Raw genomic sequence first — 15,903 nt, forward strand, 5'->3', positions numbered from 1 at the left:
CCTGCCTTGCACCACAACTGCAAGCTGGACTCACCCTTTTGTGCTGGGGCAGCAGCAACCACTAGCAATGAACATGCTGCTGCAGAATAGGGCAGACTCTGTGTTACTGGGCAGCTACTGAGGAACCACATTTCTCAGAAGTTCATACTGCTGATCCCTCCTTGCCTGTGGTGGAGGGATTTCCTTGAGGTCCATCTAGGTAGGACCAGGCTGATGGAGGGCAGTTTGCAGAGAATCCCCTGAAACTGAGAGCCACCCCTATAGATTTTAATTTTGCATTGGAGCTTTTGGATAGATTTTAGATTTCCCAAATCAGCATCTGTGAAAACAAGAATTGTGATTCCCCCCACATTAGAATTTGTTTTTAAAAGAACAGTAAATCTGTCTATTGGTGTAAAATCTGTTTATTGGTGTAAATCAGATTATTGGTGTAAAATCTGTTTATTGGTGTAAAAGCCTGTTTATTGGTGCAGGGGATCATGGGGTGGTGGAGGACTGTATGAGTGGCCCTCTTCCTCTAGTTCTAACACAGCTTAACAAAACCCCATAGTGAGCAAGGGTTAGGATTATTTTAACAGCTTGTTCAGCTTGCCTTGCAATAGGATCCTGTTTAGCTGAAGAAGGGGTCGGGAATGAGCTCCATGTAGCAATTAACATTGGTTGGCAAATAGCCATTAGATTCCAAGAAGACGTGTACCAATATTTTGCACATTTATTTATTGTAGGCTGCTGGAAAACATGTGTGTTTCTCCAGTGCCTAATGCTCCCTTGATCTCACTTTCCCTTGAAAGCGGTAGAAGCTATTGAAATGTTTACAACTGCTTATGCATATAGTGAAAACAATGCATTCGTTTTCAAGAAAGATTGTGGCTATTCAGTTTCGGTGGCTGTGTTAAGAAAGCTTAAGTAACAGTTTTATTAGGATATTTGTCAGTGGGGATCCAATCTTCTTTAAGCAACGAGAATCAAAACACAGTGTTAACTGGGGGATTTCAATCAATTTTAATTAAAGCAATTTTGTTACCAAACTACTTAATGGCTTACTAAATATTACTAAGCACTACTTGCCAGAACAGCTTTTGTTTTTCATTAGTGGCTTCTTGCTACCAGCAATGATCTCATCCCTTCAGATATAGGGTTCCATTTCCTTAGAGCTTAACTATGAATGTCAGCTTTTCTTGTGCAATTAAGCTGCTAACTCTCAGAAGAGCAATAAAAAGCCATACTTTCTCTGTTGGTGCAACTTCTCAAATCAGGAAGTAGAAAAACCAATTTCTTAAATGAGCTGCAAATGAGCAGAGAGGAAAGTTATAAGGAAATTACGTTAATGCAGATTTACTGTTCTTTAAAAAACAAATTCTAATGTGGGGGAAAGCACAATTCTTGTTTTCACAGATGCTGATTTGGGTAATCTAAAATCTATCCAAAAGCTCCAATGCAAAATTAATAAAACGACATGTAGGTGTCTACGCAACATAACAATGACAGCCAAGGAGCTGTCTCTTGTGACCACTCTGAAATTGTTCAAGTGCAAATTGAAGATTGTAGCACAATGATGTTTGCAAGCTGATCTTTCTAAATCTGATGACAAAGCAATAGCACTTAGAAGCTAGTCAGACTTTATTCTATGGCTTATTTCAGTCCCCTTCTATGAATAAGTAGACAGGTTGAAAAGCATTATACTATGGATACATTTCCGTCTCCTGCTGCTTCATTTCTAGAAAGAAGCAAAAGTGGATTTATCCTGATTGGACATGGAACAGTGTGGCGCAGGAGTACCCTAGGCCAACACTGTTCACTCACCAATGCAGATGGCAGCTGCATGATACAAACAGGGACTGTGTCAGGCTGCCGTCTGTCTCTGTCTTCTTCATGCTATGATGCCATCTGGCTTCCCTAGAGCATTCGCAAAGCTAACAAGGGGAACAGAACCGTCTGGAAGCACCCTAAGACAATCAAGCGCAATTAAAATGAAGTCACTTATAACAATGAACTTAAAATGCACACATGCAGAATTAGGCATTTCTCATTATTTTTCTTCTTGAGGTCACACACAACCTTTATGAAATTCTAAACAATGACAAAAAAGTAAATTTCAGTGGAAATCTTTAAAACATCTGCTTTACGAAACTCCTAGGCCAGAGACTTCCTGTGCAGGAACACAACTGCACAGGGACACAATTGTAATGCCCAGAGCAATGCTACCTTTAGGTGAAAGACTGTAGAATTGTTAAGCAGAGCTTCCACTCTAGATCAGGGCTGCACAACTTCAGCCCTCCAGCTGTTGTTGGACTACTATCATCCCTGACTGTTGGCTGCTGGAGATGATGGGAGCTGTAGCCCAACATCCATTGGAGGGCCAAGGTTGTGTGGAGTCAGACAGTAGCAGTCAGAGAGTGGTAGTAGGCAAGGCAAGGGCACCACATTGCAGCTGTGAGGGACCTGTGGTGGTGGGCAAAGCTGGATGCAGCCGCAAGCAACCAGCAGGTGGGCAAAGTGCACCCAGGAGGGGAAGGAGCTATGGCCAAGAAGGTAGGGTTGTGGTGACATGGAAGTGAAGTCACCAAAGTAAAGTGATGCAAAGTGGGAAATTGCTTCTTGCCTCAGGTGGGGGCTTTCCTTAAGCTGTGTCTGGTAGAAATATTAAAGTAGATGAGCCAAGGGTCTGACCCAGTATAAGGCAGCTTCATATGTTTACCCCATTTATGTAGGGCACTGGCTAGACCAGAATGACAACACACCCAATGTTCTCCTGTGTGACTGTGTATTCAGGGGAGCCTATAAGGTGGGTAAGCAGTCCGGAGAACACTGTCTGTTGTTACTGATCTTCTCATTGATGAATCCCTGATACAATTTTAAGAGTTCTACAGGACAGTTTCAAATTCAATCGCGGACATACGAAAATCAATACCACAGAATGAGAACCAACTATTCTGATGTATAGCTTCACTTTTTAAAATTTGGGGCTACACTTACAACTTTGGTTAGATTAAAAAATCACAAGGTTGGTAAAACTGGCAACGCCATATTTGTTTTTGGCAGTTCTCACAAAAGCCTTGGGTTCTATTATTTAAAATGTTAACCTCTGTTACTTTGTAGCATGTGTCACTGAGCTAAGGATCGTATGCTGTCATGTAGGGATGTGCATGGAACTGGTCCGGAGGCCCTTTATGGGCCTCCAAACTGGTTCAAAGACCTGGTGGTTCTGCCAGTCCGGCGCCAGTGGGGGTGGCTCTTTAAGGGTGGGGGAGGGTGCACTTATCCCTCCCACTGCTTTCCCCCCACCGGTGCTCTGTATATTTCCCAAAATCCATGGAGTGGCAGCATACCTCCCTGCCGCCCCTTCCCCCGTTGTTGGCCGGAAATAAGGAAGTACTGTGTGCGCATGCGCCCGCTGCACATGTCACACGTCATGGACACACAACACGCACGTGCATGACATGCGATGTGCGCAGAGGGCACGCACACGACAGCAGATGCACGTGCACACAGTACTTCCTTATTTCCAGTCAGCAATGGGGGAAGGGGTGGCAGGGAGGTACACTGCCACCCCATGGATTTTGGGAAAGCCGGTGGGAAGAAAGCAGCAGGAGAGGTAAGTGCACCCTCCCCCGCCCTTAAAGAGCCACCACCACCAGCATCGGACTGCAGCTCCGCAGTTCTGTGTACATCCCTACTGTGATGCTTAGTCACACATGGCAAACTAGGCCTAGTTCTAGACCAGCTGCCCTATATGGTACCCTTTCTGCCGGTGTCTTCCCCCCATACACTGCCTGTGATTCAGCAAGCCCCCTATTATTAGGATCCCTGCTTAACCCACCATTTTCCTTTAACTTCCAACTGTTGCCACTCCCATTGGTGAAAAAACCAAATCCAAATGGAAACAGCAAGCAGAATGCAAGTCACCAAGCAAGAGGGATGTAGGGCTGACTTGTGCTGCCTTCAGAAACAATATATAGGACAAATTTATTTATACATAGCCAATTGAGGCTTGGAACTCTAGAAGATTTTGAATATCAGTACATCCCTGCCAACATGTCCATATTTCCCCATTCAGGTGAATGGGAAGAGAGATGGTCTTGTGGTAGCAAGCATGGATTGTCCCTTTTCCATGAATTGTCCTGGTTTGCATTTGAATGGGAAACTACATGTGATCACTGCAAGATATTCCCCTTGGGGGCCGCTCTGGGAAGAGCACCTGCATGCCTGCATGCAAAAGGTTCCAAGTTCCTTCCCTGGCATCTCCAAGATAGGACTGAGAAAGACTCCTGCCTGCAACCTTGGAGGAGCCGCTGCCAGTCTGTGTAGGCAATACTGAGCAAGATGAAACAACGGTCTGATTTGGTATAAGGCAAGTTCCTATGCTCCTATGAAAATAGGGACATGTTGGCAGGTATGCAGTTATTAAGCCAACTAGAGATTTTCACTGAACAAAAGGTTTAAACTGTTTCTTCCTTTTACCTGCTTGGGAAAACTTTTGGAAGTATCCCCCCCTGCCGCCCCAGTACATCTCTATCCATGTTAGGTGACACGCTTTTTAAAAACATACAATCAGGTTTGAGAGAAGAATACATGATGAGCAACTAAAAAGGGCTAGCGAGTGAAACCCCCCCCACCCCAGATCCTTTCTTCTGTGGTTTGAATTTGTTTGTAATGGGGGCAAACTCCCTAGGTTTTAAAATATGGAACACCTGATAAATATTTTAAAAATCTCCTCTGAATCATTCAGAGGAATGCCTACTAGTTTTTCATTGCTCGGCAGAGAATGCTGACAATGGACAGATTACTGGTGTTCTGGAGTTGCCAATTCCCACCCAAGAGGAGACTGCTGTTCCTTTAAGAACTCCCTCAGAGAAAGAAGCTAGACTGAGTGTTTGAGTAGCTCCTGAAATGAATCTCTTAAAGGAAGAGCTGTCTTCCTTTCTTGGGTCCTACTAGAGGGCAACCTAAAAAGTCTGATGATTTTCCCATTTAGGTTAAGGACCATTGAATGTTGACACTAATTGATCATTAGGCTTTTTGCAAGCGTCTGACTTGTGTGTGCCTGTCTGTTTGTTTGGCTTCATTCTTATTCACAGCAGATGGTGTAATTTAGAAGACAGGATGGATTCATTTTGCTGAGGGAAAACCCTGAGTGTTTAGTCAGTACTTCTCCATGCAGCACACTGAACAGACTTCCCTTTTTGCTTTTAGCTGTGCTTGCTAAGCAGTTTAATTTAGTTCAAAAGGCTCAGACAAGTTTTTTGTGGTTGCATGTGTAAAATTGTCAACTATTATATATTATATTATATTTGAGGGCACTAATATTTGGAATAAGAGTAATAATTGACTTGTTAACTTGTTTGCCATCTCCAGTATCTGTAGATTGGTAGTACTAGACTATAATGTCTAGCTGACTGACTGATTTTATTTATTTATTTATTTGATTTATATACCGCCCTTCCAAAATGGCTCAGGGCGGTTATCTTGTGATTAAAAAGAAAAGAAAAGAATGATACCCAAGTTATCTGCAACCACTGGAAATTATTGCATTTCTGTAAGTACTGGGAAATATACAAGGTGTCTCCACTGGAGTTTTCCCCATCATTGAATATGGTCCTAAAACCCCGGTAATATTGGAAACAGTGATACTACAGCTTAAGGTGTTCCTCAAAGCCACTTAACAAGCACTCCAAGTGTTACCTCCAAGATTACTAAAAAAGTTCAAGAACAAAAGGCTAGGCATTTAAAAATATTAGTTTTTTTATTTTTTAATGTAAACATGAATGTTCTGATATCTTAAATGTTTGTTGAAGTGTTTTGTGTCAAGAACAGTTCAACAATGGAAATGCACTCAGACTTGCAGCTCCTGAAGAGGAACAGGCAACTGATGTTCAAGTCATTTTGTAGAGATAATAGATAGGAGTAGAAAACCCTGTTTTATTTTGCTGCTGTGATAAATGAGAACTTAAAGGTAAAGTGTACTGTCAAGTCGATTTCGACTCCTGGCGCCCACAGAGCCCTGTGGTTTTCTTTGGTAGAATACAGGAGAGGTTTACCATTGCCATCTCCAGCGCAGTATGAGATGATGCCTTTCAGCATCTTCCTATATCACTGCTGCCCAGGGGCATAGCCACCATTGGGCGACAGGGTTCAAAGAACCTGGGACGCTGCCCCACAGGGGCCGCACTTCACAGCCCCGACACGCCCCCCCATCTGACGCCAGACACGGGTGTGTGTGTGTGGTTTAGCAAGTTAAATGGCCAGTGCTGCATTCGCAGCATGACCTGGAACGGCTCTCCCTGCCTTAAAGGAAGGGAGAGCCGCTTCTGGCCATGCTGCAAATGTAGCATTGGCCCCGATCTAGCTTCTGAACGGGGCTGTGTGGAAATGTTCAGGAGTTAAATGGCTGGCACTGTGTTCGCTGCGCGGCCAGGAGCGGCTCTCCCTGCCTTTAAGGGAGATGCAGCGCGGCCCCTGATCTAGCGCTGGCCCCGATGTTTAAACAAATGTAGTGCTGGCCCTGATCTAGCTCCCAAATGGGGCTGCGGCTAAATCATGCCCCCCGCGTCTGATATCAGACACTGGGGGCATGGCTTACCGCCCGTGTCTGATGTCAGAAGTAAGGGGCAGGGTAAGGGGGGCCATGGCAGTGGCTGGACACAGGCCACCACTGGCCTCCTTCTGCTAGTGCTGCTGCCTGATATAGCACCAGTGGGGATTTGAACCGGCAACCTTCTGCTTACTATTCAAGCATTTCCCTATTGTGCAACTTAAGGTGACAATGAGAACGTAGGCCCTATTTTTTAATTTGGCTTTTTTGTTTAGTGGGACTCGGCCATGCAGGGTCCCACTGCACAGGCCTGGCGGCCTCCAAAATGGCTGTCATATCAGGGAATAGGCCCGGAAAAGGCTGAAGATGCCCAAACTGGGCAAGTTTTAACTACCCAGGAGGGCGGTGGGGGAACCTCTGCGGACCTTCTCCCGCCACCTTGGAGAAGCCCCCGAGGGGGTAAGTTTAATGTAATTATTATTATTTTTTAAAGTTTGTCCAACCCTCCGGGGGCGTGGACTGAAGGGGGCCAAAACTGAACTGGGCCAGCTGGTTTTGTGCACATCCCTTACTACTACTACTACTGGTACTCTGCATCAGCAACTGGAAGAGAATCCGGCAGAGCTCCAGTCTGAGCAATTTGAGAAGTCATACTTTAGTGAAACATTCCTAGTTATCTGTCCAATTGCATTTGTTGACTTTGTAGATAAACTTGGCATAAACCTGCTGTCTCAAGGAACAGGCTGACAAGCTGTGCAGGAAGCACAATTATGACAATATGCCAACAAAAAGAGAATTCCTCTCAAGATGCTTGTAAACTTATGCATATTTTATTGGAAGCCCAATGCACTTTGGCCAAAAAGACCCTCAATGTCAGGGGCAAGTATACCGTTTGAAAACCTCACAAGAGATCTCTGAGAAAAGTGCTCCTTTCTGACTTGAAGCAGTAGCATACATTTACAAGCATACTGTGACATGCTGCGCAGCCTTAGGAGGATGGAGCAAGAGCTCTGCCCCCACAAGGCTCTCACAGTGTACACAAGTTTGTCACACAGCTGCAGTGCACAGGGATGGGGAAGCTATTTTTTATTCTCTCCCCTCCCTGCAAAAGTCCTTTTCATGTCCAGGAAGATGTCCATGAGGGTTGCACTGCCCTCCTCACAGACTCCTTTCTGGATGCAAAAAGAGCTTTTGCAAGGAGGGAGGAGAAGCAAAAATAGCTTTCCCCTCTCCATGCACTGCAGCTTTGTGGCAAGCCTTGCATGCTGTTAGATTCTTGCAAGGACAGACCTCTTGCTCCATCTTCCTAAAGCTACATAGAATATCCGCCATTAACTTTTTCTTCCTACCCCTGTTACTTGGTTGATTGGAATTTGGGCACAGTTTAATCACAGATGTTCCCGAGGTAATGAGTAACTTACCTTCTCTTTTGTTCCTTAGCAACAAATACAGATAGATATAATACTTGTATATTGCACTGGGTTTTTACAGATTCTGTTAAAGGAATATGTACATTGCTCTTGGTTCTTTCAGCTTGTTCAATAGGCTGTCGCTGAGAAATGCAAAGGTATTCAGCTTTAAAATAATTCCCGCTTAACCCAGGTTTGAAAATGTGTCTCAGTGCTCCATTTGCTTTAAGTGAGAGTTACTGTTTATTGCTTTCACTTGCTACACTCGCCATTTATATCTCCCTCTCTTTTAAAAAATGCACTTGGAAGTGGCATGTTTCTGATTGTATTTCTAGAAAGGCTTTAAAATACTTTGAGGCTGTTCTCATGAGCAGCCAAGAGTGGGCTAAGGCAGCCAAGCCCGCTCTCGTGAGAAGCAGCGGGAGGCAAGTGGCTGCCAGTACCAAGGTGGCGGTAAACCCGCCTGCAGAGCCCACAGCTTAAACAAGGTTAAGAGAGCAAGAGCTTCCTTAGCTCCATTTTTTCAGTTGGCTCCTGGCCAGTTCCGGGGGATACCCACAATGCACCGAGAACTCACATGGTGCATTATGGGAGTTCCGGGGGTGGGGTGGGTGGGGGCGGCTTGCAGAACAATGTTCCAGCTCCTGACCCTCCGCGCGGCCAGAGGGAGTGGAGGATTGTCTGGGTGTGTGATTCGCACTCTCCATGGATCATCTGTAGGTAAGGTAACGAAACCTTCCTCCAAGCCCTCCTAACAGATTGTAAGAAAGGGCTCTTTGTGTAAGTGATAATAATGCTTCAAGGTAATCTGGAAAGCTTTTAAAACAAAGTATGATACTCAGACGAACACTGAATATTTCTTAACAGATTCTCTAGGAACATATTTTAAAACTGCTTTGACTATATATTTGAGTACTGCAAATAGCTATATTTTTCAAAAATAGTGCAATGGCTTTCTTTTTTTTACAGTTGATACCATACAGAGTACATTAACTAGGCCATAGTTGCCATTGGTAACAGCTAGTAGCCATTAATAATGTAGCTGCCTCTTCTGCTTTAAGAATTACCACCTAGAGCTTTGGAGTCTCTCTATATAATGTGTGTGTGTGTGTGTGTGTATATTCTCTTATCCCTGATGGTATTTACAACAACAAAAAATACTTTTTACCGCTTTTAAACAAAAGTTTCCAAAGCAGTTTACATAGAGAAATAAAAATAAATAAGATGGATCCCTGTCCCCAAAGGAACATAAGATAGACACCAGCAACAGTCACTGGAGGTACTGTGCTGGGGGTAGATTGTCTATAGGAGTCCTCAGTCATTCCTTTAGCTCTATAAGAAGAACAAATCCCACCAGTGTGTTGATGAAATGCTAAGGGCATAAGTAAGGGCAGGACAGAATTATTTCCCAGAAGGTGAGCCATAACCATGGCTTCTAGTAAGTGCAAAGATATTTCTGCTTTCAAGTGGGTACTAGGCCTGTTCTGGAAATACATGGAAGGTGAGCATACAACTGCCTTGTATGCTCAGAAGTACCCAGCATGCTAAAGGGGCAGCAATATCACCTTGGAGCATACAAAGTGGGGCCTAGCATGACCCCAGAAGATCAGCCCTTAGTGGCTTCAGAGCATAGATATGTCATGCATAGACCTTCATATGTGGTAGTGGGTATATATATGCTTCTTACTACACCAGTGCACATCTTGGTGTGAAACACCCCTATGTTGCTGATGTAACTGAGTTCCATAAAGAATATACAGACCTAAATTGGCTATAATAATGGTTGCCAGTTATTTCAAGGCTGCGTCAAATGTGACACGTTTCTGAATTTGCACTTCTATGTGGAAATGGGAGCTGAGTCATGTGTGTACAGTTGACACCTGTGTCTGTTTTGGAACATGCACATGCTCTAGGAAGCCATGATTGTCTGCCTTGCAGAATGTACACATGGGGGGGGGGGTCTAAATACTTTTCAAACATCAGCTGAGAACTCTTACTTTCTTTTGAATAACCCGTATAAATGCCAGCATTGATTACAATGGTCTGTGATGGTCAGGGGCACTTAGAGCAACCAACACCCAGATATATATTTTAAAAACCACAACACACACAGAGAAGGAGCTTCCATGCAGCTCCCTTGAAACTGGATGCCAGTCTGCACATTAGCACCAGATGCGGCCTGTATCATATGTTAAATAACAGCAGCAAATGCATTATATTTTGACAGGAAGAAAAATTCTTAATGTATGGGGGCTTGGCTTGGGTCATGCCTATCATGCTTTTGTTGCAGACACTTTCTAAAAATGAAAACATCCTTTCCAGATCTCTTTGATATGAATTTTATCCCTCTGACTACCAACCAGCCAGTAATCTTAAACCACTAGTGTGTCATTAGAATATAGAAATGAAAAGGGCTAAAAAAGCATTAATGCTATAATTTTTTTAAGTCTGGGAAGGATGAGCAATATTCAAAGAAGCATTCTTGACAAATGTGAATGCCAGTTATGCTACTAGATTATATATTTTTTGGATCCTGGCCCAATTAACTAAAAGTGCTTTGGTCTGCTTTATGGCACATGGGGCGAGTACATGGGGCAGTTTACTGCAGGCTTGGCTACTGCATATTGTTGAATAGCTTTGACTCTTTTCCAATTAACATACAAGGCTTGACATATGATCTGAAACTAACCCAGCCCTTATCAATAGTTTAGATTTTTGTTTTGTTGCTGAACTCCCTTCCCTCAGTAATGGATGCTTCCTGCAGCATTTCAAAGATATTTATATACTCAGAAACATGAAACCAGTTCTACTTTCCCCATTTGGCTCTTGAAATTGATTAAGCTATCTCTCAGTTTGGGAAACACTTTCCAAATTTACTGTCTTTCTTCTAGATAAAATAATATCAAATTAGATGATCTGGCAAGAACATCTGAGCCCCTAGTTCTCCCTGTCGCTCCTCCCCATCTCCATTCCCAGCTTCAGCCCCAGTCTGTTCTCCCCCTCCCAGCAGGCCTGGCTGACACTTTCCCTCCCTGCCAGCAGTGCTGGCGCTTTCTAGTTCCCCCCGCCACCATTTCCTCCCCCGCCCTCCTTCCCCGTCGCTGCCGTTTTCTCCCGCCCGCCCGAGCCTTCTCTGGCCGCTCCTCCTCTCCTCGCGCCCACCAGCACTGTCATTTGTCCGCTGCCGATGTTATTTCCTAGCTGCCGGCCGGATGGCTACCACTATTTTCTTCCCCCCATTGCTATCCGGCAGCTCCCCGAACTCTCGCGAGAGCTGCCATGCATGCGATTAGCCATGGGTATGCCTTAGCAAATGATATATAAAGATATTATGGCAGATATTTTTCACTCATTACAATCATTAAAGCAAAATACATACATGCATGTACAAACATTTACTTCATAGAATTGATTTAATTGCAGCGTTTGGACTAATGTTTTTGTAAAGAAAGGAGCCACAGAAGTCAAAGGAGGATGGGAGGTATGGATGAGAGAGATTGGTGGGAATAGCACATTGGAGAAAGAAATCATCGTAATGTATAGAACATAACAAACACTACTCATGGGCAGAGTCATAGTTCAGTGACAGAACATGTGTATTAATGTTAACCCAGGATATGGATTTTATTTAGTTATTACAGGGAAAACACATACCATATACAAAAAGGAAAACACGTAGGCATACACAAAGCAGCTTAAACCCAAATGCAAGTCTTACTATCTGTAGTTATAATGGCCGACATCTTCACTAATGGTGCAGAGGCACTGCGTGCAAAGCGCCTCTGCTATGTTTCGTAATCTAGAGTCCCACTGTGCGTGGGAACGGGGGAAATGATTTCCACCAACCTCTCCTTCCCTGGAAGCACTCTTGTACACCCCAAAATTTGTCCCTGAGGTCACAGCCTGGTTAGAACCCTTTCATTACAGTTTCTAAAAGAGAAAGCTGGTATTAACTCAGTAATGTACATAATCCTCTCCTCCACCATGGGGAAAAGTGGCCAGATATATATATTTTAAAAACCACCACACACACACAGGAACTGCTGTTATACTCTCTCCCCCCCACTTTTAGGGTGGCTATATGGCGTGTAGAGTGGGTTGCTGACTAATAATGTGGGGTGGAAAGTGTGCCTTTGTTTGCTTAGCTTACAGCAGTTTCTCATATTTAAAAACAATTACCTACAGTCCAGACTCATACTCTTCTAAAAATAGAATCCTCAGGAAGTCAAATTTTGTGCTAGGTTTCATGAGCGTGAACTTGTAGAGTACATAGAACTAGTTTTTCTGTATGACTCTGATACATTTATTTCCTTTCTCCTCTGAAGTGAAAATTGGAGTTTTGACTGGACTAGCAGAATGCCTGCAAAGAACTAGGCCCTGTACATAAAATGAGAAGATGACATCCTTATCTAAATAAGTCAAGGTGCACAAGGGGAGGCATAAGGCAGAAAAGGTAGAATAGACTTAAAAGATCTTAAACTTACTAGTTCCACCGGCTTCCATGGAAGCTAGTGGAACTTTCTGAGCAAACATGCATAGAGTTGAACTTCACATTGTATTTTGTGGAGAGGACACTACAGGAAGTCCTCCATTTAAGATAAGTAAGACGAACGGCACTTCAGACATCACTTCAGAAATTGCAAACTTGCTGCAGGAGGGGAGGGTCTGTTAAACACTGCTGGTGTGTGGGCTAGAGGAGGAGGAGACAAAAATGGCAGCTCAGGTTCACATTGTCATTGGGACTGACAACCCTGGTGGCAGCTTCTGCTGCACCTGAAGTTGTGGAGGGATTGCTGATTTGCCTTTCCAAGATGCCCCTCTTCCACCACTGCTGCTTCTTTGGCTCCTCCTCTTCCTCCAGGCTCAGCTGCTGTGCTCAACCTGTTTCCCCACCCACATGCCACTTCCTGCTTGCCCTCCTTCCTTCCCTGGAAGGAAGGAAGGAGGAGATGGAGGCAAACTACCCAGCTACCTGCCTCTCTTCCACAAAAAGTGAAAAAGTGCCAGGAAGGGAATGGGAAGGAAGAGAGCCAGCGTGGTGTAGTGGTTAGAATGCTGGACTAGGACCGGGGAGACCCAAATTCAAATCCCCTTTCAGCCATGATACTAGCTGGGTGACTCTGGGCCAGTCTCTTTTCTCTCAGTCTAACCTACTTCACAGGGTTGTTGTGAGGAGAAACTTAAGTATGTAGTACACCGCTCTGGGCTCCTTGGAGGAAGAGCGGGATATAACATGTAAAATTATTATTATTATTATTAATAATAAAATAATAATAATAAGTGCGTGGCAAAGCTGAGTTGTCAACTTCTATGTTGCATATCTGCATGACTGTGACAGCACACTACCAGCTGTGTCTGAAAATAACCAGCTTTGACAGAAGCAGGGATAAAAAGGGGTATTTGGCCTTGGTTCAGAGCCAAACCACCATTTATAACATTGTTCCTGTGGGAAAATAGGTTCTGAGTTAAGATGCTTTTACTTAAGACACAGTTTTCAGGAACCAATTGTGTCATAACTCTGGGGACTTCCTGTAGTAGTTCTTTTCAGGTTAGGGACTAGTTCTAGATTTGTGAGCATGCTAACTTGCACTTAATTTGTCAGTATCAGTAAAATTCCATCAGGAAAATAAATGTATCATGGCTTTGCTATCAACTTGTCAGCTCTGTTCGGTTACCTGTTCTGTCAACCTGTCAGCTGTAGACCATGTTGAAAAATTAAAGAGCTTTCAAAAGTTCTAAAACAAGGTAGCAAACACTTTTACTTGTACTTCTTTCACGTTCATGTTTTCCTTTTGTCATGCCGCTACGACTACTATCTGAGACTACATATTACTGCTAGGGATGTGCATGGAACCAGTTCGGAGGCCCTTTATGGGCCTCCGAACTGGTTCAAAGAAACAGCGGTTCCGCTGCTTCGATGGCGGGGGCGTGTCTAACTTTAAGAGCGGGGGAGGGTGCACTTACCCCCGCTTCTCCCCATCGGCATTTATTCCAAGCCCATAGGGGCGGCAGCATACCTCCCTGCCACCCTGTTGCCCCTGTTGTTTGGATATGACTGGAAGTCTCTGGTGCGCTTGTGCGCGCCAGCATGGACACATCAGAGACTTCCGGTCATATCCGGACAACAGGGGCAATGGGGCGGCAGGGAGGTATGCTGCCGCCCCAATGATCGGCTTGGAATAAAACGGACACCGGTGGAGGTAAAGCGACGGGAGGGGTAAGTGCACCCTCCCCTGCTCTTAAAACAGCACCCCTGCCACCTTCGACCCTCCCTGCCGCAGTTCTGTGTACATCCCTAATTTCTGCCGATGTTTTGCAGTGTCTGTGTATTATATTGTTGTGATTAAAAGTCTTATGCTTTCACAAAAAGGGAGAAAATCCTTTTGCTATATTATCTAAGAAGTTATTAACATTGCTTACCAAAAATTGAGCTCCATCGATGTTTAATTTCTCCACTATCCTGGCACAGTCCTGCATCCCACACTGTAAAGTATAAGAAAGAGAAGATGACACTAGATTTGGTAATATGTACATTATTTAAACCTTTAGATGGCTTTAAGGCTAACATACTTACATACTTAACATTCGCTCCTCGGACTCCATCACAGTTTTTAGAAAGCTAGTTAAATCTTGGCTTTTTATCCAGGCCTTTACATGATTGTTTTATTGCTGCTTCTGCATGTTTTTATCCATGTATAGTTTTTGTGTTCGTATATTATATATTTTAAATCAGATTTATTTTCATATTTTTAACTTAATACTTTTAACTGTCATTTTTATTATATGTGTTTTAACTTTTGTAAACTGCCTTGGGATTGTTTTTAATGAAAGGCGGTATATAAATGTAACAATAAATAAATAGATAGATAGATAGATAGATAGATAGATAGATAGATAGATAGATAGATAACTACTGTGATAATGAATTCCAATACTAGTTTAGATTTACATGTACAGAGATTTTTAAAACTGCAATGTAACAAGTTAAATTGTGTTATATTTAATGACTTGGCAGGTACTCACAGGTTGGAGGTAGACCACAGTCATTCCCACCCCACAAAAAACATTGAAGGTGGCTTGAGCAAAGGTGTGGACACATCCTTCTCTTGGTTATAATGAACAGATTTTTGAGGGTTTTGTATCATTTCAAAAACCTGCAAAACTTCTTTGATCAGAAGCAACAATGGGGCAACGGATGATGTGTGTACACTATTGAAAGTGATGCCTCTCTTAACTTTCAGCTCTGCTGGAAACTACTGTCTCTTTCTAGCCATACATCACTGGACTGACAACTTTAGGCTATTTAACCAATATTTTCTACTCCCCAAATTTAATTTATTTATTGCCTTTATGAACATATTGAGAAGTCCCTTATAAAGTAAAACAAACATTTCAAATGCAGCGCTGGAAAGTTCTGCTAGTACTTGAACATTTAGGGCCAGTTTACAAGTAACCTCAGCATGAGGGTTATGAAAATGGCATAATGTGGGAGTCTGCTGGGCCTACATGCCCCCCACCACTAGGGGCAGAACCTACTGTTTGAGTTTGGGCCTTCATGCATAAATGCCCATGTCCTGCTTATGTATACATACAAAGAATGGACAGATTGTGGGAAGAGAACTACACATAGGGTTCTTTATTGTCCCTAAATATAGGGGGAGTGTAGTGGGAGGAGGGATGAGAAGAATGAGCCCAGTGTGCATGCCCTGTGCCCTGCTACTGCTTGTGCTGGATGTAAGGTTAATAATAATAAAATATTACCATTATTATGCTGTTTATACACAGTCTAACAGATGTTATTGACTGGATTTGGTACTTTAATTATCAGGCCCTTTCCAAGGGTCTAGGATAACCAAAGAAAAATTAAAGATAGCATCGTAGTATTCGTGCTGTCCCGAGTAGTGTGGCCTTCTGTAGCTGATGTGTTGTAATTTTATCGATGCCCAAGGTGTTGAGATGGTG

The 15,903-nt window shown here is 43.5% G+C and overlaps 2 protein-coding genes across 8 annotated transcripts in view; one reads left to right on the forward strand and one right to left on the reverse strand.

Annotated features, from left to right (window-relative positions):
* BLNK (B cell linker) overlaps positions 1–15,903 on the reverse strand; it is a 170,403-nt gene that overhangs the window by 140,158 nt on the left and 14,342 nt on the right. For all 5 annotated transcript variants that reach the window (XM_053304890.1, XM_053304888.1, XM_053304889.1 and 2 more), the window contains one exon: positions 14,362–14,424. In XM_053304890.1, coding sequence (XP_053160865.1) covers positions 14,362–14,418 — 57 coding nt within the window. In that variant the 5' untranslated portion in view covers positions 14,419–14,424. The remainder of the gene's footprint in view (positions 1–14,361; positions 14,425–15,903) is intronic.
* Positions 8,562–15,903, forward strand: part of DNTT (DNA nucleotidylexotransferase) — a 291,853-nt gene continuing 284,511 nt past the window's right edge. For 2 of the 3 annotated variants that reach the window (XM_053304897.1, XM_053304900.1), the window contains exon 1: positions 8,562–8,661. The gene's annotated coding sequence lies outside the window, so the exon portion shown is untranslated. The remainder of the gene's footprint in view (positions 8,662–15,903) is intronic. The other variant, XM_053304899.1, reaches the window with a different exon arrangement.

The sequence above is a fragment of the Hemicordylus capensis genome, chromosome 3, assembly GCF_027244095.1.
Source record: "Hemicordylus capensis ecotype Gifberg chromosome 3, rHemCap1.1.pri, whole genome shotgun sequence".
NCBI lineage: Eukaryota > Metazoa > Chordata > Lepidosauria > Squamata > Cordylidae > Hemicordylus > Hemicordylus capensis.